General features: G+C 42.9%; 1 protein-coding gene across 1 annotated transcript in view; it reads right to left on the reverse strand.

The window, feature by feature from the left end:
• Positions 1–21,965, reverse strand: part of soga1 (suppressor of glucose, autophagy associated 1) — an 88,197-nt gene that overhangs the window by 7,333 nt on the left and 58,899 nt on the right. The window contains exons 6-22 of the mRNA XM_053424554.1: positions 21,680–21,847; positions 20,673–20,826; positions 19,469–20,039; positions 19,048–19,348; positions 17,960–18,181; positions 15,453–15,590; positions 11,278–11,397; positions 10,877–11,107; positions 10,440–10,556; positions 10,138–10,305; positions 5,833–5,985; positions 5,486–5,602; positions 2,761–2,825; positions 2,481–2,628; positions 1,715–2,296; positions 1,174–1,441; positions 780–1,040 (exon numbers count right to left, since the gene is read on the reverse strand). Of these exons, the coding sequence (XP_053280529.1) occupies positions 780–1,040; positions 1,174–1,441; positions 1,715–2,296; positions 2,481–2,628; positions 2,761–2,825; positions 5,486–5,602; positions 5,833–5,985; positions 10,138–10,305; positions 10,440–10,556; positions 10,877–11,107; positions 11,278–11,397; positions 15,453–15,590; positions 17,960–18,181; positions 19,048–19,348; positions 19,469–20,039; positions 20,673–20,826; positions 21,680–21,847 (3,784 nt within the window). The remainder of the gene's footprint in view (positions 1–779; positions 1,041–1,173; positions 1,442–1,714; positions 2,297–2,480; positions 2,629–2,760; positions 2,826–5,485; positions 5,603–5,832; positions 5,986–10,137; positions 10,306–10,439; positions 10,557–10,876; positions 11,108–11,277; positions 11,398–15,452; positions 15,591–17,959; positions 18,182–19,047; positions 19,349–19,468; positions 20,040–20,672; positions 20,827–21,679; positions 21,848–21,965) is intronic.

The following is a 21,965-nucleotide window of genomic DNA, read 5'->3' on the forward strand; positions in this document are numbered from 1 at the left end:
GGATCAGAAATGGGCTATTATTATGTTCAGAATTAATTGTGATTGTCAGATTGACTTAGTGTTCACAGGAATAATTGAATCGATGAGGAATGGTCCCCAATGAGTGCTGCAGGGCAGTACACCACATGTCTTGGTTGGGGGAACCTTGAAATCAGTGCAAGTCAACCACAGACTCGGCACCTGTGCTGTAATCACTCACATGTAGAACTGATCTATATAAAGCTGAATTCATATTTATGTTCCTGGATAAATGGGGTGTCGCTTCTTCTGCAACAATGAGGTTAAATCAATGCGCTGCATCACAATCTGCAGGAAGAAGTTCTCTTCTGTCTAGAGGAGTGTGTGTGTGTGTCTCGATGTGTGACTGCTCGTCTCATTCACTCTTCACACAAACTGAGGATCACCTTGGTTAGTTATTAATCTATTGTGTCGGATCATGAATCCGGATCATTCCCGTCACTTTAACCCTGATGTCCTGTCTCTGCGTGCAGATGAACTGCATGCTCACAAAATGTTGATCTTTCCCAATGTTTTTCAACACGTGTCCCATTAACTCTAGAGTGAATTAAACAAACACAATGTAGACTTCATGTACTGTAAGTGTTATAATAACTTAGGAAACCCGATATATGTTGAATGCACCCATAGGGAAAGTATTAACTCAATTCACAGACATGAGCCAGGTTAAGTCAGTTAGGTTTTTAATGTTGGTTTTTATACATTTTGGATTTATTGCCCAGCCCTACTGACTGTAAACAAGGGTCAGATCAGTATCTTACCTCCGTCACCCCTCCACAGCGACTCTGTGCTTCCAGAGTGTTCCACCACGCTGAAGAGGCTGGAGAGGCCATCGGTGAGGCCGTTGAGGACGGGGCTGTCCCTGGTGGTGGTGGAGCGAGCCCAGGCTGAGCGTCCTCCTCCGCCGCCGCCGCCTGCACATCCGCCTACGCCTACGTTTCCGCCTCCACTCATGGGTCTCTGCTGGAGGCTCCACAGGCTGCGGTCCCTGGAGGAAGTCACTTCCAACCTGGAAGTGGAGCCTAAAAAAACAAAAAGTTGGACAACTCACTATTAATTTAAAATAAAGATGGTACACAGTGAGAATTAATGAAGCAACTTAACAGAGCCATAATACCATGGGGTGGGTTTGATAAAAAAAAAACATCTAATTACCAGAGGAGACTCTGCGTTGCAGTTTGGGTGATCCATACTTGGGCGAACAGCACGGCCTGTCGATGCGGCTGTGAACTTTATCTAGAGATGTTGATATCTGCCGGGTTCTGGCTGACACCAACGAGGATGTGGCCGTTGACGAGGGCCGAGGGGACCAGGCTTTGGTGTGGAAGCTCGCCCCCCTGCTGCTTGGAAGGATGTCGGTTTGAAGCCCGATACTGACGTACTGGGCAGAGGTCTGCGTGGACCTGGTGGAGATGCCGGCCATCTGGTGGAGAGAGGGATGTGAAGTTTAGTGCTTCATGGGAGAGACAATTCTGAATGATTTCACTTGAACTAGTTTGTAGTCGAGAGTAGTCACTTGATTCTAGTTCTAAGGAAAAAGGATTCAGGAATTTGGATTGAAAAATAGACGTATTTGACAGGAGGAAGAATTAAAATAACATGTATTACGATTTCATTATTATTACACACCATCTGTTCTATTTCCAAAAACATAAAAAAAGCTAGATTATCAACAGCTTTGGAGGTGGAATCACACCTGACTTCCGGGTTCCTTGCTGGATTTCCTCTCCAGAGACGTGGAGCGTATGGCCTGGCGGACACAGTTGGTCATCTCCTTCATGTCATCACTCAAATTGGCTGAAATCTCCCCAATTTCCAGGCCATGGAACGCTGAAGAGGACGTGATCCCATCGACCACACTGTGACCAGAGCTTCCGATGCCGTTGTTGATGACGCTGGGGATCGACCCGGTGACGCAGCCGCTCCTGCTCTCCAGCAGCTCCCTGTGCTGCTTGGACAGCGAGCTCAGCCACTGCTCGTACGAGGATGAAAAGCAGGAGGATGAAGGCTGTTGTTGCTGAACGTCAAGGGTTTCCACATCCCAGCTACTGGGCTGAAGGGACGAGCTGCCATTCTGCACCCACTGAAGCTTCTGGTTATTTCTCCGCTGCTCTATGCGTCGCACGGCAGGAGGGCTGTAGTAGATCCGGATGCCGGTGCGGTCTGGAGCAGTGTAGCTCCTCTGGACGCTCTCCAGATCCAGCTCTGATCCCACCAGACTGCTGCAGGAGCCGCTGGGACCATCCCAGGTTTTACAGGTGTCCCCGACTTCCGGAGTCTAAGATGTGAGAAAACAAGATACAATAAAACAAAATGTATTACCATCTTCTTTAACATTGTCTCACTAGTTTCTCAACAGTCAATTACATTTTACAGAAAGAAGATGACAATTAATAAGTATACAAATAAACATCACATACATTTTAAACCAGTAAATGTAAAACAATGTGAGGCGTTTTAACCTCATTGGTCAAGTAGGTCCAGTTCTTCCTGGGAAGGTCAACTAGCTCTCGGCCAATCAAAAGATGGGGGACATTAAACTGGTTTTTCTCTTCTCGGTGGGCAGCTCCGTTGACCTCTGGTCTGTCCAGCTCAGATGTGGATTTAGTCCTTTAAACCACAATGAGAGGATCAATGAGAAAACATGTTGCCAAAGAAAGAAAGAAACACTTTGGGGAAAAAAAAACTTTAAGTATTAGTTTCAAATTAAGTACACATAAGAAGATGCTTTTTAACTCTTACCTTGGTGATCCTGTTCCGTTAGCCACGACCAGGTCTGCAGAGGAGTCACCACCTGATGGCTTTGACTGTGGCGGCAGAAGAGGGACCAGATTGTCAAATAAAACCAAATCACTGAATCTGCCTTTTACAGCTTATTAGCATTTATATGAGCTGCTTCATCTGCTCAAACAGCTCCTGTAGCAATCTTCATTTCTACCATTTCCACACCACATTCCTGTCTGTGCAATCCATTTCCTCTGGAGCGTTTCTCTGACAGGAGGAAGTGGAGAGTCTCTGATGTATCTGTGGCGCACACACACTCACACAGATGGTGATGCTGAGTCGGTGTGTTTCACAGCTGAGGGCTGATATCACACACTGAGGCCATAAAAAAAAAACTGAATGAGCGAGATGAGAAGGAGGGAAAAGGCCAGAACTCTGTAGATAATGTGTTCAGTTGAGCACAAACACTTTCATTTTCACCTGCAACTCACTAAAACCTACAACTGGCTGCCTGGATGGGAAACGTTTGTCCTTGTCTTCTATCAACGATCTTTTATATTGGTCATAAACATTTATGAAACTTAAACTTTGAATTATGTATTTCAGAATTTAATGAAAAAATTGACATCCTGTTATTGATGGGAATTAAAATCGTTGCCCTGCTATCATAAAACCCATATTATTTATATGTTTGATAAAAAAAAATCATCACTTGGACTATGTAAACAATATTTAACAGCAGATTATTGTGTTTTGTTCAGATAAATTTGATTAAAAATCCTATTGAAAAAAAAAAAATATTCGGAAAAAATATATTCATCCCATCGAGTTTATATTTTTCTGCTTAAAAGACAATGGCCAGTTTATTAGGTACAACTCTACAATCTGTTTTGTTCAATACAGCAGATATGCCATTGAGTCAACCCTTTACAATGATAATAATGTTATTTGTTGACATTATCAAAACTGTGAGAATTCAATTATATATGCCTGCCTTTTATTTATAGACAGTGGGGTGGGGTCCAAATGTCTGAGATCACTTTTTTAATTGAAACAGAAAGTTGTTTTGGCCCCTACTGTAGATGTGGCCGGCACAATGTTAAAACTTATCTGAATAAACTGAATAACGCTAAAACACCATAAATACATATTTATTTACCATCTCTAAAACAGAGTATCAGTCAACTTTATGGCAAAACTGTTATATTATACTGCATGACATTGTACAGGCGTTATGCTATGATTTATTATCATAGCATAGGTTTGGTTAACCAACCCAGAAAATCCCATTGCAACTTGATTCTACTGAATAACCTTGACTGGCCTGGAGAGGGCACTATAATCAAACTTTACAGGAAGGGTTTAAGAGGCCTCACAGTTTAATTTATTGTAAGTAGAGAAGTTACAATACAGGATTTATTGGTGGCAGAGAATGACACATACACACTGACAGAGACAAGAGTGAATAAAAATAAAACAAGCTTCACTCTCCTGCCAAGTTCCTGCTAAAGGACTTCTGGGAAGAAGTGAGATGGGATCGCACTCGACAGACAGAGCAGGGAGACGGAGACGAAAGAAAGGAGTGATTGGAAAAGGACAGAGGGTAAAAAAGGGACAGCAGACACCTTGAGACTGAAAACCTCAAAGGAAGCAGTCACAGACGTCAGAGGGGACTCACTGACCAACCAGCTGTGTGTCTGGGTCTTCGTTTCATTGTGTGTGTTTATGGAAACCACCCTAACTAATGAGCACTTTAAACACTGATGCAATCCCACTACATCCCTCCTCCCTGACATGCTGCAGCAGCTCGGCGGTGACAGGCAGCAGTGTGTAATCAGCAGTTCAGACTGACTGTTTTCCTGGTGAGCTCAGCATTACATTATAACGGTGCGACCACGGAGAGGAAACAAACAGAGGGACGGCTTCTCCTCACTTACACATTACAGCATTACCGTCTGTGTGGTTACTGGTTGAGTATCAACAAAAGTAAACCCAAGATTAAAACACAGGATCTGGTTCACGTGAACCTTTGGGTCTCTTTCCAGTGTTGACTCAGTGAAGACTACACAAAAAATGTGCAGCCATATAAAACCCGCAAATTAAACATGGCTGATTGATTTAGTGTCATGAAAGGGTAAGTTGTTTCTATTCTAGAGCTGCAATTCCGCTAAACAATCTTCCAGTGTATATAAAAGGTTTAGAAAATGGGATGTGATACTTTGTCTAAGCTTGAAAAAGATTAAAAACAGAACTGCTTCTTGTATCTGGTCATTTATTTCCTCACAGTGGACGAATTCTACAGTGCCAGTTGTTAAGATCCCCTCCTTAAATTGTTTTTACTGAATTGTTTAGTCTTTATAGTAGATTATGGTATTTTTTATTTGATTATATAATTGAATTGTTAATTGATTTGACTGAGGTTTGTTACTCTTGTGGTGTGTAACAGCAGAACAACATGCCTGTTACAAGGTGATCTACCAGTAAATATGCATATAAAGTATTTGTGCTTCACTGGATGTTGCTGATTTATCTTGTGGTAAAAACTGGTGTTCGTTGTCATTTTTTTTTTACATTTTTGGTACATTTCAGAGAAACCTGTGAAATTATCAGGTGAGACTAAATCTGCTTGTACAAGTGAACAAGGAAACGCATGTCTGATCCACTGATTTGATAGAGCTCCTCATCTCATAAATACGCCCTCATCCTCTCAGGTTCCATCACACACAGACACACACATTCGTACCTTCCCCTGCTGAGCAGTGGCCTCTCTCAGTCTCTGCTCCCACTGAGCTCTCTCCTGACTGAACCTCTCCAGCAGCTCCAGCTTCTCTCGGCCCCAGTTCCTCTCTCCAATCTGATGCTGATTGGTCCACAGCAGGGAGAGATGAGAGGAGGAGGAAGAGGAGGAGGAGGTCAACACCAGAGGAGGAAGACAAAAGATGGATGCAGATGCACACCACAAAATTATTTTGTTAAAATAAATTAAAACTTGTGATTTAAAAAACACACTAACACAAAATAATAGGCTGCATTATAACTTGAAATTGAGCAAATTAATAAACCAACTGGCTGCACATCCACAGTATTTACCTGTTTAGTTAGATCCATCACAGCTGCATAGGACTCAGCCAGCAAGTGCTGGTGATCTTCACGCTCCCTCTTCAGTGCCACCTTCAGGTCTGGAGGATCCATTGAGTCGGTGCAGGACAAGACGGCGGCAGCTTTACCTGATTTGGTCTCAAGCTAGAAGGGGGAAGACAGAGAGATCATGGTCATTATCTACATTACAGTTATTACTACTCACTGACTCCAAATCACAAGTTTGTTTCCAACGTTTTGATAACAGGCTCATCTCAGCAGTTATTAAAAAAAAGGAAATGTTGTCAGAAACACAGATGTCTCGTCTACCTTCATGCCATCTCTGTGGCACCACATTAACTGTTCTTCCAAACAACATTTTTAAATGAATCGCAGTTTATCACTTTCACAACATAATTTTAGTGCCGGGGGGGGGGGGGGGGAATTCAGATCCATATTTTGAATGAAAATAATAAAGTAAAACGATGCACACACGCCACTGTATACTAATATACCGATCAAACCTCTGTTGTGGGAGAAAAAATGTAAAACATTTTGGGTTTATAAAAACTTTGAAAACATATAAACATAACATAACTCCAGATGAGAGAAAGTTTATGTGAGAGTTTACAAAGGTCAATTGTGTTACACTTTGCTGAGTAGGGCTGGGCAATAAAGCAATATCAATATAATTTTCATTCATAGGAATATAAGAAATGTTCAACACATATCAATAGATTACTTACTGATCGTTTAAAGCCCAGTGTGGAGATTTAACAAATTACTAATCTACTTCATATATTATAAAATGTTTTGATGTTTATTAAGTGTTTAAAACCACAATCTTTACTCAGGAGCAAAGATCCGCCATTTAACGTAAAGGTTGAAATAATAATGTGATAATTTATCGTGATAATTTGTTCATTTGAACACACGGATTGGAAGTCAAAGCATCTTTGCTTCATCTCAAGGATGATTTCAAGGGGAGTGGGATTTCTGAGGCTGCTGAGGCTGACGATGTACTAATTTAATATCTTCACATCTGGACCAGCATATATTTAAACATACAAGTGTGTATAAAAGCAAGGTCTCAACCTAGATGAAATCATTATGATGGCTCACTGAGGCTCATTGAATATACAAACTCTTTGTAAATATGACACACAGCTCAGAGCCCTTTTTCTCCAGATCTCTCTCGCTCTCTTTATTATGTCTTCATTTGTCTCATTTGTCATTTTGTCATTGCTGCACTGTATTATAACATGTATCACTTTTTAATATCTACTCCTTTCGGAGGATCCTTCCTTTCCTATCTCTCATCCCATCCTTCACTCTCTCTGCAGCGTTCTCACCCTCTGTTTCAGGCTCCCTCGCCCCTTTTTTCACTCTCCATAAATCTGGCCTCTTGTCACAAAGCTTCTAGGTGGGATTGCTTGAAATTTTTATGAGCAGCTCTGCTTTCACTTTTCCCCTGTCTGAGACTCATAGTTCACACACAGCCGGCACTGCGGGGACCATCAATTTGACAAACAAGCGCACACAGGCACATACACACACCACGCCCCAGACCCATCAATCCTCTGTCTGCCTCTCTCGGTCTGGCTCTGTGGCACTGAAATCCGTTGAAGGCACTAATGGACCTCTGGCAGCCAATCACAGCCCAACAAACACACACTTAGCCCGGCTCCCGTCTCCTATGGCAACAGAGTGTTTCTGGTTATTGATAAACGTGGCTTAATGAGCCCCACGTTTTAACGAGGTTTACCGCCGAGGCGTTAAGAGGGAAAGGATTTTATTGGATGAGCAGTGTTTATCGGTGGATGAGAGACGTCTGGTTCACGACTCTCTACTCGCCATTTTCCAAGTTCAATTACGTCTACCTAGTTATGCTGGAATCATCCCATCAGGAGACTTCAGGTCCCGCTTAGTAAATAATCTATTTAATGAAAAACATACAACACATAAATTTGATATAATCTAAGACGTCATTACTCTGTGGCAGATCCACCATCATTTTGGAAAAAAACTAACAAAAGCACATATTGAATATTTAGTGGCACCTTCATTTGAGTTACATGCTGACGTCTCAGTTGCCTGTTAATCTTCATCCTGCCTTCACAGGCGCTGTAGATTCAACAAATGCGATGAACGAGCCTCCAGCTGCTCGCTCTGTGTCATCACAGAGACAGCATTGTGTTCGTAACATGCCTGACACTCGTGTTGTGTGACTGATTAGAGGGGGGGAGCCAGGGCTGTCCTGCATACTTTCAGGGATCTGGATATTGTTTCTACTTCAGTGACCTTATTTGTTTATCAGGCTGAACAGCGAAGATAATTTCCTGTCGAGCTGTTTGACAGGTGGGACACTGTTTGAAATGGAGCTGACCTGTTCAGCAAAGCAGCAGCTGGAGGCTTCGCTGCACTTGGCCTGGAACGCTTTGGAACTGATGGGGTTGGCTGGTTAGGTAATGTCTACACACTTGCTCGCACACACACACACAAATACCACTAGGGTAAACTGATGGCACACTATACAGTGTGCGTTGTTGGCAGAGGAGAGATTGGTTCCAGCTGTGGCATCTAGGCCAGGGTAACACACACACACACACACCGCGAAAACACACACACACAAACACACACAGTATTAAAGAGAATAACAGAATCTAAGTGTTGCAGCGATGTGTGTTTCAGTTTGAGGAAATTAGTAAAGAAGTGTAACACACTCAAATTAAATAAAACATAAATCTCACAGTTGTTCATGTTGGTCGTCCAGCGAGCTGACACAGCTCGACATTATATATTGGCTTCAGCCGAAGTGAACACAGCTGGGCGATTCAATCTTTGATTCCAATGGTTTGACCGTAAATTTATTCTCATAGAAACTTGCAGCCAAGTCACATTTAGGAGAAGGAGGGCGTCTTATGTTGTAATGCTGCTCTCATCTCCTATTGGCTGCTGAGCAAAATGCCAACCCAATCAGAAGATAAATGATCTTGCATCAAACCATGAGGGCAGAATCTCTCTTCACATGATGATTAATGACTCCATCAGGGTGGGTTTGAGTGTGTGTGTAGTCTTGTGTTTGGTTTAATTGCATTTCTATTGTTATTCTTTGTTGTATTATTGCCACATGTTGGTGCTGTAAAGCATTGTGGTCCATTTTTTGGTAATGGTGAGGCATCGTTGTCGAACAATATATGATTGTTGAGCTGGTTTTGATATTTGAGTGTGAATTGTTCCTATTATTATGGTTTGTACTGAGTTGGTGTGAGGCTTATGGTATTTGTATTGTAGTTGCATTGTATTCATGTGGTTTTACAGGTTGACATGCATAACATAGACAAAAAGAATAATAACTACAAACTGTGTTAATGCTACTTGTAATATTTATCTTGAGGCAAAATTTGAAACCTTTTCATTTCTTAATCTGTCCATATGCTCCTGAGAACAATGTTCATCAGGAGAGTTTTTAGACTTCACGGGAAGGGTAACATCAAACCTTAAGGTGACATCACATAAAATACATTTTTGATATGCATTTGTCATATGATGCTAGATAAAGGAGGATTATAAGATCAGAGACATGAGACAGGAACACGTGAACAAAAATATTTAATTCCCAGATTTTACCAGGCCTCTGTCTCCTGCCTTTTCTGTCTCTTTCTTTCATATCTCAATTACCAGGCGGTAAGAAACGGGCTGCGTTTTATCTCAGAGGGCCGTTAATTAGCACTTTGCTGCTGTTATGAGAGAGATAAAGAGACAATGAGGGAGGAGAAGAGTAGAGAGCATTTAAACCATTACTCACCGCCTGTAGACAAGACAGAAGGACAGAGGATGAAATGCTTGGATGTACGGATAACCCACTTGACAGATTGAGATGAACAAATTTAACCCCTCAGATTTCATCATTTTTTAAAAAGCACTTCAGAGCAGCTTCTCCTTCAGTCTGTTGCCTACAAGGTGAATTAACTGTCCAATTACATGCAAGCGCAATTCCAGTAGATTCATTTCTTTTAAAACTAATGTTTGTGCAAAGGGCTGTCTTGCAAACGTGATGTGACCTGCATTGTTACAGTGATTGACAGAGAGCGAACAAATCATTGGTCACCGATATCAGGTGTAAAAGGTGTTTAACAAAATAATAACCTGTATTAATATATTTCAGGCAATAAAGGTTGTTAAGTTAAATTATATTTTGTAAAATTGGCCTGTTGGCCATGGGTCTGCCAACCCCATCCTGTGAAAAACTTTCACTCTACAGAAACAGCAGGATAACGGCTTCATCAGTCAGCTGCAAATCTTCCTCTTCCCTACCTGTGTGATGAGGCTCTGCAGTTCTGTCCTCTCCACTTCCCATGATGCCTTGGCCTTTGCGAACTGCTGGGTGAGTTCCTGGGAGCCTTGCATCTCCTGTCGCAGCTCACCACTCAGATCCTGCATCGCCACCCTCAGGTCTGCCAAAGTACTGCTCACGGCACTCGACTAAAGGTAAACAACAGGAAATGCATGTGAGAGTTTGAGGATGTGTGTGTGTGTGTGTGTGTGTGTGTGTGTGTGTGTGTGTGTGTGTGTGTGTGTGTTTCTTTGTGTGTGTGTGTGTGTGTCACTCTGCCTACCTTGATAGTTGGGCTGAGAGGCTGTTCGTCAGCAGCAGATAGTTTTTCAGTCTGGTGGGCGGGGCTTGTGAGGTTGTCCTCCTCCAACAGCAGGTAGAGATCCTTCAGGCTGTTCATCTATAGAACCAATCAAAAAGCAGTACCACCAGTCAATCATCCACCTTTAACATTCACATATTACAGTGTTATCCAATATTATCCAGTTTGCAACTCTATGGTATTCTATGGTATAGGACATATTCATGTTATTTTTATATTTGCAAGGAGAACAATTGCTTTATACATGATGTACATTTTTCCCATTTACCTTTAAATCAAATCACTTCTACCAGAGACTTGTGTGTTGATTGGGAATTGTTACTTAAATCATAAGGACATATGACCATTTGTCAACTACAAAGAAGTAAAGCCAGATGCCACTGTCCATCCCCTCATACCTCCAAGATGTCTTTCCATTCTGTGTCCTTCTTGCAGCCCAGCCGCCACTGTTTGAGGAAGCAGCGTAGTTTGAGGCTGAGAAGTAGGAGGGCCTGTTTGAGGTGCTGAGACTCCTGGACCAGAAGAGTCCTCTCCTGGCTCCATAACTTCTGCTGCAGCCGAGCCTGGAGACCCAAACTCTGCAGCTGGAAGTCCCGACGGAGCAGAGCCTTCTGGTGCTCCTCCTGCAGCTGAGAGGGGGAGAAACGAACCATCAGCGAGTTGGAGTCGAGTGAAATGCTGATTTTCTCAATTCCCATTGCAGACAAAAGCCAGATGCTAGTGGGTTTTTTGACCAGTGGAAAAGAGGCTTTAGTGTGAGATCATCATGTGTCTTGAGTTTTTGATGCTGCACACAAACCTTTGTGAGTTGGAGAACGGTTTCTTTCTGAGTCGGGTGCTCCTTCTCCTGCTCCTCCTGAGCTCCCTGAGCTGACTCCGTTGCTTCAGACAGGGCCTGGAGGTCGCTGGACTCGGAGGGCTGGAGGAGAAAATAAGGAACATGAGGAAATGTGTGAGTGTGAGTGTGTGTGTGAGTGTGTGTGTGTGTGTGTGTGTGTGTGTGTGTGTGTGTGTGTGTGTGTGTAAGGGGGGATAAGGAGGGGAGAGTTGAGAGAATGAAAGAAAGTGAGAGAGCAGTATATAGGGAACCATGGGTGGTTAGGAAGAAAACAAAGAAAGAGGCCGAGAAGTAAAGAGGTGAGAGATGAATGAGAAAAAGAATGGAAACAGTAATGGAAGGTGAAACAGCGAGGATGAGAGAGTTAGAGGGAAATGAGAAAAGGGAAACATTCAAGTGCAAGAAGCATATAACATGGCAGTTTTGTGCTCCAACACACTTTACATCACACCTAGCTACTGTACGTCCACTCGCACACTCCTTGTCTCATGCACTCTGCCATGCCTCATTTGGCTGCTGAGTGAGTGCGATCCATCGACCCACCATTGCACCATTAATGTCCTCTTTCACTCTCCACTAGGCTTAGCCTCTGTAACCTCCACCCTGGCTGCACACAGCTTCCACACTACTCCCACCTCTCTTCCAAAGCGATTGTGAATAACACGGCGGCTGCCCATGGAAAATGAGCAACTAGAGTTATTTAAAAGAATCTAAAAACACCACTTCATAGAATAGAGTAGAATATAAGAACAACTTCTCGATTGCCCCCTGGTGGTTGGATACGTCCTCCATGTTAGTGGAAGGGGCATGGGCATAAATGGAGAGTCAAACTAACCTCAAATAAATATTTCTCAGCAATGGTTTCCGTCATTGTAGGTAGTTCTTATCACACTGATGTTTGTTCAAGTGCTCATTTTTCCTGTCTGCTCCTCGCTACTGTGGCGTCATCCCTGATCGCTACTGTGCAGACTCTAGCTCCAAATTACGTCTTTGATGCAAGATGGCAGTGTTTTTATCCAGGATATGTTGGTTTCATTTCATGAAAGTGGAAGGAAGTGGACACGCATCGTCCATCTTTATGGACAGTCTATGTTTTTCCAAGTACAAAGTTGTATTATTTAAAATTAGATTTTTGGTGGATAGGTGGAATAACTGGTTTTACTAAAATAACAACTCTACCACTGAGTATTGCAGGGTTTATGTGGCAGTATCATTCTGAACAGTGAGCGTATGTAAACACTGGTGTCTCCTGTGGCACTGCTCTGCAACAGACACAACTCCCTCAATCAATAATATCAAACAACTTGTTATCTTTCTCTTTCATTCTATTTTAGTCTCCTCCCATTCACCCTCTCATTTGTGGATAAAGATTTAGACACACAAAGCCCTGGTTACCATGGAAATACAGCAGTAAAATGTCAACCAAACAAAGGTCTCTTCTTCCTGTCAGTCCCACAGCTGACAATGAAGTCACTGTTTATGTTTGTTAACAGCTGTTGCTGAGTTTGCTACGACTGTACCACATCCCTGACGGCAAGCTACACATTGTGTGTTTCTTGTGTGCAAATGTGTGTGTAAGTGAACCCTTATTGAACTTTGCAAGGCTGCCAGATGTGTGTTTGCTTCGGAACAAGTGACGTGATGCATATAAGAGGCCTGTTTTCACAGACATAATTAGGGTTTTATCAGCACTGTGTTAAGTGACTTACCATTAACATTAAATGTAAATGTTTAAATGCATGCCAGGTCTTAATCTGCAGATGGACTTTGTTAAGCTGTCATGGAGATGGATAACTCCCCATAAAAAACATCTTTGAAGACATGACAGAGACTATAGCAGTGTCTCAAATCAGAGGAAGCATTTGAGGACCAATTGTGTCAGAGCAGCACGAATAGGCTGTCCCCTTTTGAAGGCTCCTTCAAAATGCACCCAGCAAATGTGTCCTTCTATCCCAGAGACACAACGGCCCCAATGGGTGGACCAACCTATCCAAAGATTCATTGCGCTTCGATGCCAAACTGGCCAGCGACGAGATGTCCAACGCTGAGTATCACTCAACTGAACAACTAATGGTGTAAACTGCACATGTTAAAAGAACAAGGGGCAATAAAAGTTTCTCATCGTGTCCAACTGCAGCTCTGTTGCTAGGCAACAGCAATACGGACAAGTTCAGCTGGTGACATCGATCACGGAAATCCTCTCTAGACCAGACTGTCTCATTTCCTTTCTTTGGCCCATGAAGACCACCTCCTTTGTGTGCTGGGTAGACTGTGTGGCCCCTGAATTGGGACACAACTAATGAGATAGGATTTAGGACCTATAACTGATGATCTGTACCTAAGTCACATGATGACTACTGATACAGATAAAAACCTTGGAAAAGCTGGTAAATGGACCTTGAGTTAAGGTATTTTTGTCTTGGAAAGGGGGACGTAGAGTTGAGCAGTCTATGTTCAACATCACTATGACTGACCCTTATGTTTGGGAGCGGTTTTATCCAACACAATGCCTGCTAGCACGCCCCAAGGCGGCCAATGAGTTTCCCACATGGTAATTCTAAATATAGCATGACCGCTCTGAGACATTACGCCACATGTCTAGTGCTTTCTAAAAGCTGCAGCTGTTGGCCAAATAGCAGACTGTTCATTGAAGTTCAGAAAGTTACTTTTCTAAGCCATGTTGTGGTCTAAATTTCTAATTCCATTTTTTGTTATAATATCTGTGCTGTCCTGCTGCATATGCACATGTGTACAGACAAATACACACACGCACACGCACACACACACACACACACACACACACACACACACACACAGAGTGATCAGAGCAGAGATGCTGCGGTGGTCACAGTGGACCATATGAGGTGATGTTAAGTCAACAGCGCTCATCAGTTGTTTTGCAGGAGCCAAAGGCCAATTGAGAAAATCACAACACCACTTTTCCAAGTAGAAAAGTGAGTCTGCAGGAGACACGCTTTACACAACAACAGCACGCTGGTTACGTTAATAGCTGTTATTCTGAAACTTTGTACCAAACAAGTAGTCCTTCATATCATTCTTCACCCTTCAGGTAACTCTCAGTCTCAAAAAGGTTGGTTAATAGTATTCATTTTAACATTGTGTATGTTATGGTCTAAATGGTTTGTATTTATATTGAGCTTTTTTGCCCCTCAGCCACAGCCACCTGATATTGTAAAGTATTGATAAGAGTCACTTAACATTTACTGTCAATTACCTTAGTTATTTCAACATTCTAGACCAGGGGTCTTTAACATTTTTCAGGCCAAGGACCCCCAAACTGGGCAAGAGATGGAGCAGGGACCCCCTACTATATATATATACAGTATAAAATTGTGTTTTATATTAAACTGGGCCTACTGCCTTGTATAAACATAGCTACCCTGTTATTGTGCAATCAATACTAAGCTTATCAAATATTACAAGGGTTCATTTATTCATATTTTTAATTTAAACATGTGCTAGGTACAGGGTGGCCATGCCACTGCCATTTATAAACATACATCTTGCATACAACACTGAGCTATTAAAGTAATTCACAGATGCATGTTTTTATTTTAAACATGCATGTAGAAGAGACAGTGAATCCTCAAGCCATCTGTGGATGGCACACATACTCCCACATTAGTGAGAAGACAGACCCTGATGGGTAGCACACAACTTATCTAATCTTGGACGGATGGAGGTTGTCAGGCAGAGGATCATATCAGCCTCACAATATGTTGGATGCATGTAAATGTGTATTTAAAGACATTTAAATTTGTGGGGAAAAAATTGGTTCGAAAAAAGAAAAAAAAACATTATAAAAAATTTAAAAATTGTCTAATCAATCAAATATTTCGCGACCCCCCCTACAGTACCTCCGCGGATCCCCTAGGGGTCGCGGACCCCCTGTTGAAGACCTCTGTTCTAGACTGTGACCATCCAAATTCATATTGTCAGTGTCTGTCTTGTGTGTGTATACATGTGTGTATGTATGAGAGAGTGAAAAATGTTCACATTAACCCTCAGGCTCATGGTTCTGGCTCAAGATGTGTGTTAGCTCTGAGAGAGTCTGGAGCTGAAAGTCCCTCTTGTGTGTCTCGATGAAAGTGATTGTGATCATTTGAGTGACTTACCAGTTCATCATCTTTCTCCTTCTCCTCATGCTCCAGCTGGCTGATTTCCTGCTTTTGTGCCTCGTTAATCTCTGATTGGCTGTTTTCTCCAGTTTGACCATTAACGTCTGTCTCTGATTGGCCCCTGTAATCAGGCTGCTGCATGCATGCATGGGCAAGTTAATGAAGAAAAAAAAACACACAAACACAAAAAACATAGGGGACGAGGGAGAAATGGGGGAGAAGGAGAAGTTGTGGAACCAAACAAAAAGGAGGAAATGATGGAAAAAAAAGACAAACAAAGACAAAAAAGAGAAAAACAATACAACCACGATGAAGAGTACATCCATGTGTCAACGTTCAGAAAAAATAAAAAATGTAAAACATAAGAGAAATGAATTATGGCACTCACAAGACAAAAAAAAGGATGTAGAGGACGAAAAGCTTGGTCAGAGATGAGAAGGAGAGAGTGGAGAAAAGAAAGAAGAGGAGGATGGAGTGTAGAATGAAGGGCTGAGGGGGGAATAGAGGAAAAGAGAGATGGGAAGAGAGGAACAAAGAGGGAGAGATGAGGGAGACAGCGATGGGAGAACGGGAGGGGAAGGAAGAGAGATAAGACGAGAAAAAGGCAAGAGAAGGAGCACGGTGGTTAAGATGAAATGTCCAGGGAGAGTAGAGTAGCAACGGAGGAGGAAACAGGGAATAAGAGGGAGAGCAGAGAAGCAGTAAGGGAGGTGGTGGAGATGCGGAGAGGGAAGTGGGATAAAGGTGGTTTAAATCGGGGGGGAAGGGGGAGACGAAAGTGACGTGCAGAAACCGACGATTATGGTGCCCGTGCAGAGGGAAGGAGGGAGAGGAGAGGGAGAGGAGGGAGAGGAGGGAGAGGAGGGAGAGGAGGGAGAGGAGGGAGAAGGAGGAGAGATAGGAGGGGTGTTGGGTCTCAGAAGTGGCCTCTAATGGAGTCTACACTTTGTTTACTCAGTCAAACTATGGATCATCAAACTTTCTCTAAACAGGTCAATTAGATTAGATCAGAATAGGAAACACAGAGTTACATTTAAAAAAAAGTTTCACTTGTAAGGTGAAAACACATAATTTTTTTTTTTTTTTATTAGAACAGAATGGATTTATTCTACTTTTTCAAAAAAATTATGTTTTACATGTATGCCTGACAAGGTTTTCAAAAAGTGCCATCTTTAGTTAAGTATTTTAAAACTTAATTTCTAATATCAAATATTATATTTTATACATTTTACATGTGGACCATTATAGACTTGCAAATAAAGTAGATGCTTAGAGTAGGCAATACATTTTTGACAATTAACTACAGAATGATACTGTACCATAGCAATTACCTATTAAAGAGTTCAGCTCAAGCTTGCTGTCTCGTTTAAAGCTTTCAGATGTTTGAATCAATGATAATCCCACTTGAGATTTTTGGCAGGTAAACAATGGATATGAAAAACTTGGACTATTTGATTTGGCTTTCAGACTCTATTGCATGTAATATTTTATATTCTCATAAGGTTCTTAAGGGCTTTCTAACAGTATGGATTCAGAAATTATTAAAAAGTATGACTGCACACACCAAGTGTAGCCTGCATTTACTAGCTTTTTCCAGGATTACCAACCCTAGCTTTAACAGCAGCCCTAGAAGAAGGACACCACCAAACACTAATGCGTATTGTTCACTATTTTCTAGTTGACTACGGTAACAGAATCCAACACACTAAATCTTAATAGAGACCATGAGATAAGTCATTAATAAATAAATCCAAGAATATAAATATGATTTAAACTGAAAATAGTTTTGATCAATATTGCTCATCTCAGCCTGGTTGTTGAATTGGTTTTATGAAAATACATATAAAGACATGGTGCTCTATCTGCTCTCAGTAACCTCAATGTGTCCATGCAACAAACAGGCTCCATCTGAGGCCTAAAGCAGCAACTCAATATCAAGTCAGGCGGATATCCAACAGCATGCAAAGGACATGAATGGTGTTGTGTGGAGAGGTTCACACTGGCAGCTCAAATCTGAAACTTTCATACGGCAAAGGTAGGCTTCTTGTTTGTAACTGAAGTGTCATTTGTTTCAGGTGAATCTATGATGAAAAACAGGACAGACCCAAGAATTTCAACAGATTAGGTCCAAACTATTTGAGCAACAGGGATGCAAAGCTTTTGTTTGCTTATAAACAAATCAGAATGAAACATTTGATATTTCAGCTGCTCACGTCAGCCAGGGTAAAGCCTGATCATCTCACTCTGCCTAATTTAATCGTTCTTTCTGTCTGTTGCTTCAGGGCGTTGGTGCAACAGGTTTGAGCGTGCTGTGTGAATCCACTCTTCACTGTGAGGAGAAGCTATAGCAGCATGTTTAAATGGCATCGGGAGGGTTAGTCAGCCACAGTAATAGTTAGTGGAATAAAACAGAAACTGAAAAGCTTAAAATAGGAGTGATGGTAAATGAAAGAGAAAGTGATACAAGGAGTGAAGAAGAGGAGTGTGTTGTCTTGTCTTTTTACCTTCTCTTCGGGAGTATTAATTCTATCCAGGTCATCTCTAGAGCAAACGAGTGAGGCCAGGGGAGAGGCTCCTTCCACCTGAGGGTCCCGCCCACCTGCTGAGGGTTTACCCAGGCTGTCAACCCGCTCCACAAAGGCTTGTAGCTGGTTGTGCAGAGCCTGGAGCCTGCTGGTCAGAGCGCCAACCAGAGGCCGGTCCGCCAGGTCAGACAGCTCAGAAATCTAGTGAAGAGAATAAGACTGAATTGATCAAATGGCCAGAGTCATTATCGGCTCAATGAGGGAAAGCCGTAGGCCGATAAATGACGAGCAGCAGGGCTGATACTGCATGTGCAGGGAACAATTTTCAGTTGCTTTGAATGCATCTGACCGGAGAATCCCTGACTGCGCTGTTCATATTTAATAGTCTGCACCCAATAGTTCGTTCAAACCTTTCGGAGTTCATGTCTGAAAATGGCTTTGGTCTAACTTATTCTTGAGACGACTTTGGGGATCTATTATTCAGCACTGACAGAAAATCTAAACAGTTTATTCTGGTAGTTGATCTGATACAAATTATGATCAGATAAAACCAAAAGAATGAGCCGTCCAGTTCTTTCTGCAGAGAAAAATGAAGGAAGGAAAGGACAAATTTGGTTTATTTATTCAGCTTTTTAATTTATCTAAAAGTCATATATCTATGTCCCTTAATCCTAGCAGCTCTTTTAACAGCAGCTGCTGTCATTGTATACTCATTAATTAAGTTAAATTGCTTACATCCATCACTGTAGTTGAAATACAGATAATTACCAACAATTTCTAGCAAACTCATTAGTCAGCAGGGATGTGTCTGCATCTCGAGGGTACAGTGGACTGAGTCTGAAAAGTATAAAACCCAATTATTTTAAATCGTCAATGATTCTGTTCAAGTGGACTTTACTGCTATTTTTAATGTGTACACTATAATTGTTTATTAAGGGGCGCACATCTTTGATGTTCCAAAAGAAAGTGGGGCCGATTCAATGAAATGGCCACACGGGTTTGAAGTCGAAAAGGTTTCATGAGAAAGCAATGCGGGGGAAGCTGCACCCCAAACAGAGGACATGTACCTGACTGTGAGGCTGAGGTTTCTCTAGGTCGCACGGCTCCGCTGCCTCGTTGCTGCAGACCTTGTGGTAGATGGATGGCGAGGTGGAGAGGCAGTTGGACTCGGGGGAGGTCAGGAGCTGTATCGCCGTGGAAACCAAGCGAGCCTGGTCCCTCATGGTCAGCAAAGCATCGTGGTCCTTCTGCCCCAGGCACCTGGGAAGCGAGGGCGTTGCATCAGCGCTGTCCTCGAACTTCTTTTTCCGCTCCTTGAGCTCAAGGGCGTCATTCTCGCCCCCTACTGGCTCTTTGCGGTGGGGCGGGCTGATGGAAATAGACAGAGAGCACTTAAAGGACGCTCACTGCTGACTCCCACGCTGTAAAACCACAACTTCATCCGAAAATATTGTAAGGGAAACTGACACCATGTAAATCTGTAACTACCTGATGGGGAGGCACTCAGCTGAGTCTCCTGCCTCCGCGTCAGTCTCCAGAGCCAGTCGTAATGAAGAGGAGGAGGATGAGGAGGAAGGGGTGTTGTAGGAGGCCAGATCACAACGCTGCAGGTTGGACAGTAGCACTCGGTTTTCGTACTGTAGCTTCTTCACCTTCCCGCCCAGCTCTCCGATCTGAAGCCTCGCCAGTCTGATTTCCTCCTCCTGGGCAGGGGCGTCCGTGCTGATGAACACCGCCCCTTCCTGTATGGTGTGCACCGGGCTGTCGTTGAGCAGCCCGTCCGCCAGCAACGTCAGCGAATTGGACGACAGCGTGGACATCAGCGGCGGCAGTTCGGATTTGTAGCGGTTGATCTCGTTCATCAGGAGCTTGTTCTGTTCCTCCATCTCGATCAGTGACCTCCTCAGCAGCTCCGCCTCCTCCTCCACAAACTGGAGGTGTCTCTGGAGCTCCATGACGTTTTCAGAAGCAGCCCCGTCTCCGAGCACCATGGTTCCTCCAGAGAGCCCAAGACCCAAACCTAGACCACAGCCGACGCCAGAGAGGTCTTGATGTCCATCTAGGACATACGGAATAAATTGTTAGACAGAGCATGATTGTTTATTTGGTACACACAGCTAAAACCAATGCAGTCTCCAACAAACCCTTATTCCGAGTCATGATGTTCAGTTTTCATTCAAAGAGAGGTGTTAATTAAACTCCCTGATCATAATGCACGATGTGGTTGGTGGTGTTGCACTGTACAGGTCTGTTAAGTACATGTTAAACAGATTTCTCTGATATGTCCCCAACATTTTTTGGGGGGGGTAACTTTTTGCATTTGATGCTATTAAAAGATGGTGAAATATGTTGATTGACAGCTGAGATAGCGATTGATAGAGCTCATGTATCGGCGAGACCTCTGGAGTGGAGACGCGTTGTCGACCCTGTTATACAGTCATAGATTTAAGCTGGTCATGTATGAGTCTCCCATGAAAGTAAGCACTGCCGATCATCCAACAAATTCATGTTCATAAATCAATGAAAAAACCTTCAGCCACATTTCACAAAAACATCCTAATCATGCTTTTTTGCCATCAGGGTATTTCAATTAGCTGGTACTACTTATTCATTTAAAATCTCTTGCATCTCCAGAGAGCTCACTAATGACAGAGAGGTAAAACTTTCCGATGAGACAAGTTTTTAAAACTACCTTGTGGGCCCTTCATGTCGTCCATCTCTGCTCGGAGCCCCCGGTTCTCCACCTCCAGCTCCACGATGCGTCGACTCAGCAGGTTGGCCTCCTCCTCCACCAGCTTCAGGTGGACTCGGACCTCTGCCTCCCGGGTGTGAGGGGAGTCAGCAACCTGGGGGTGGGGGGAGTCGAATAAAAGAGACGTGATGTGAGTGGAACATTTTCCTTCTTCTTCTCCGACTTCTTCACTCACACACTTTTAATCAGCTGTTGACCTTTATGACTGCTATCACGAATCATCATCAACTGCTTCTACCCTACTACTCTGCTCATGGTTGGGAAGAACAAACTGTCATATTAATAACTTGGCTATAGACGACTACTGATCAGCAACATATTCATCTGAAAGGTCAATCGCAATTTCTACTCTTAAAAAAATATTAGTTGATGTTTAGTTTTCAGGATTAGTCACTGAAATGGTTAAAAAATTGAGTTGGATTTAACGGGCACAGCTCTCATTAAATGTAATTGGAGCATTTTGTTAAACAATACAAATGCTCCTCTTAAAGTTATACCAGGCATTTTTGGCAAGTGGGGAATGTGAGGGGAATGAGTTCAAAGAGCTACAATGTATTTTCTGTATCTGTGAAGACTCTCAGTCATCCAGGTAATGGTATCTTCAGGAGTTGTACATGTGTACGTAGGTAACTGGACTTGCTGAGGATTCTTGAAGATGTTTCATGCATCTAACCTCTGTGGGTCTGTACCTATGTTGGGAGGTTGTGGTTTGAGGTTTGTTGGGGTGCCTATTTTTTTATGGCTGAACCAGTGTTTGGACCCAGAACCCTGTCACTGGGAGGTGAAGGTGCCACCTGTTCCCTAACCCCTTATTTGTCAGTGCTAATTTGCACATGAATCTTTATGTGACAATGACAAACTAAGATCTGAATTACTTCTGACTCTTAAATAAAGTAGCTCAACAGTAAAAAGTCCCGATCTTTCTCTGCTCCTGATCGACTCCTCACCTCTTCCACGGTGAGCGTGGCGTCCACGTCTCCATACAGCGACCGGTACTTTGCCAGCTCCTCCTTCATGGCCTCGCTGTCCTTCACCAGCTTGGTCAGCTTCTTGCACATCAGGACTGATTCCTCTTTGGCAAAGTGGAGCTGACACTTCAGGTCTGAACTGTCCTCCTGCAGTGACGGGACAGAAAGAGCACTGAGGTGACAATGATAAAAGAACAACTCTACCACAGAGATGGAAATGTCTGTAACTCCTGTTTAAGGGATTGGTCAGATAATCAACAAGAAT

This window comes from Pleuronectes platessa, chromosome 6 (genome assembly GCF_947347685.1).
Source record: "Pleuronectes platessa chromosome 6, fPlePla1.1, whole genome shotgun sequence".
NCBI lineage: Eukaryota > Metazoa > Chordata > Actinopteri > Pleuronectiformes > Pleuronectidae > Pleuronectes > Pleuronectes platessa.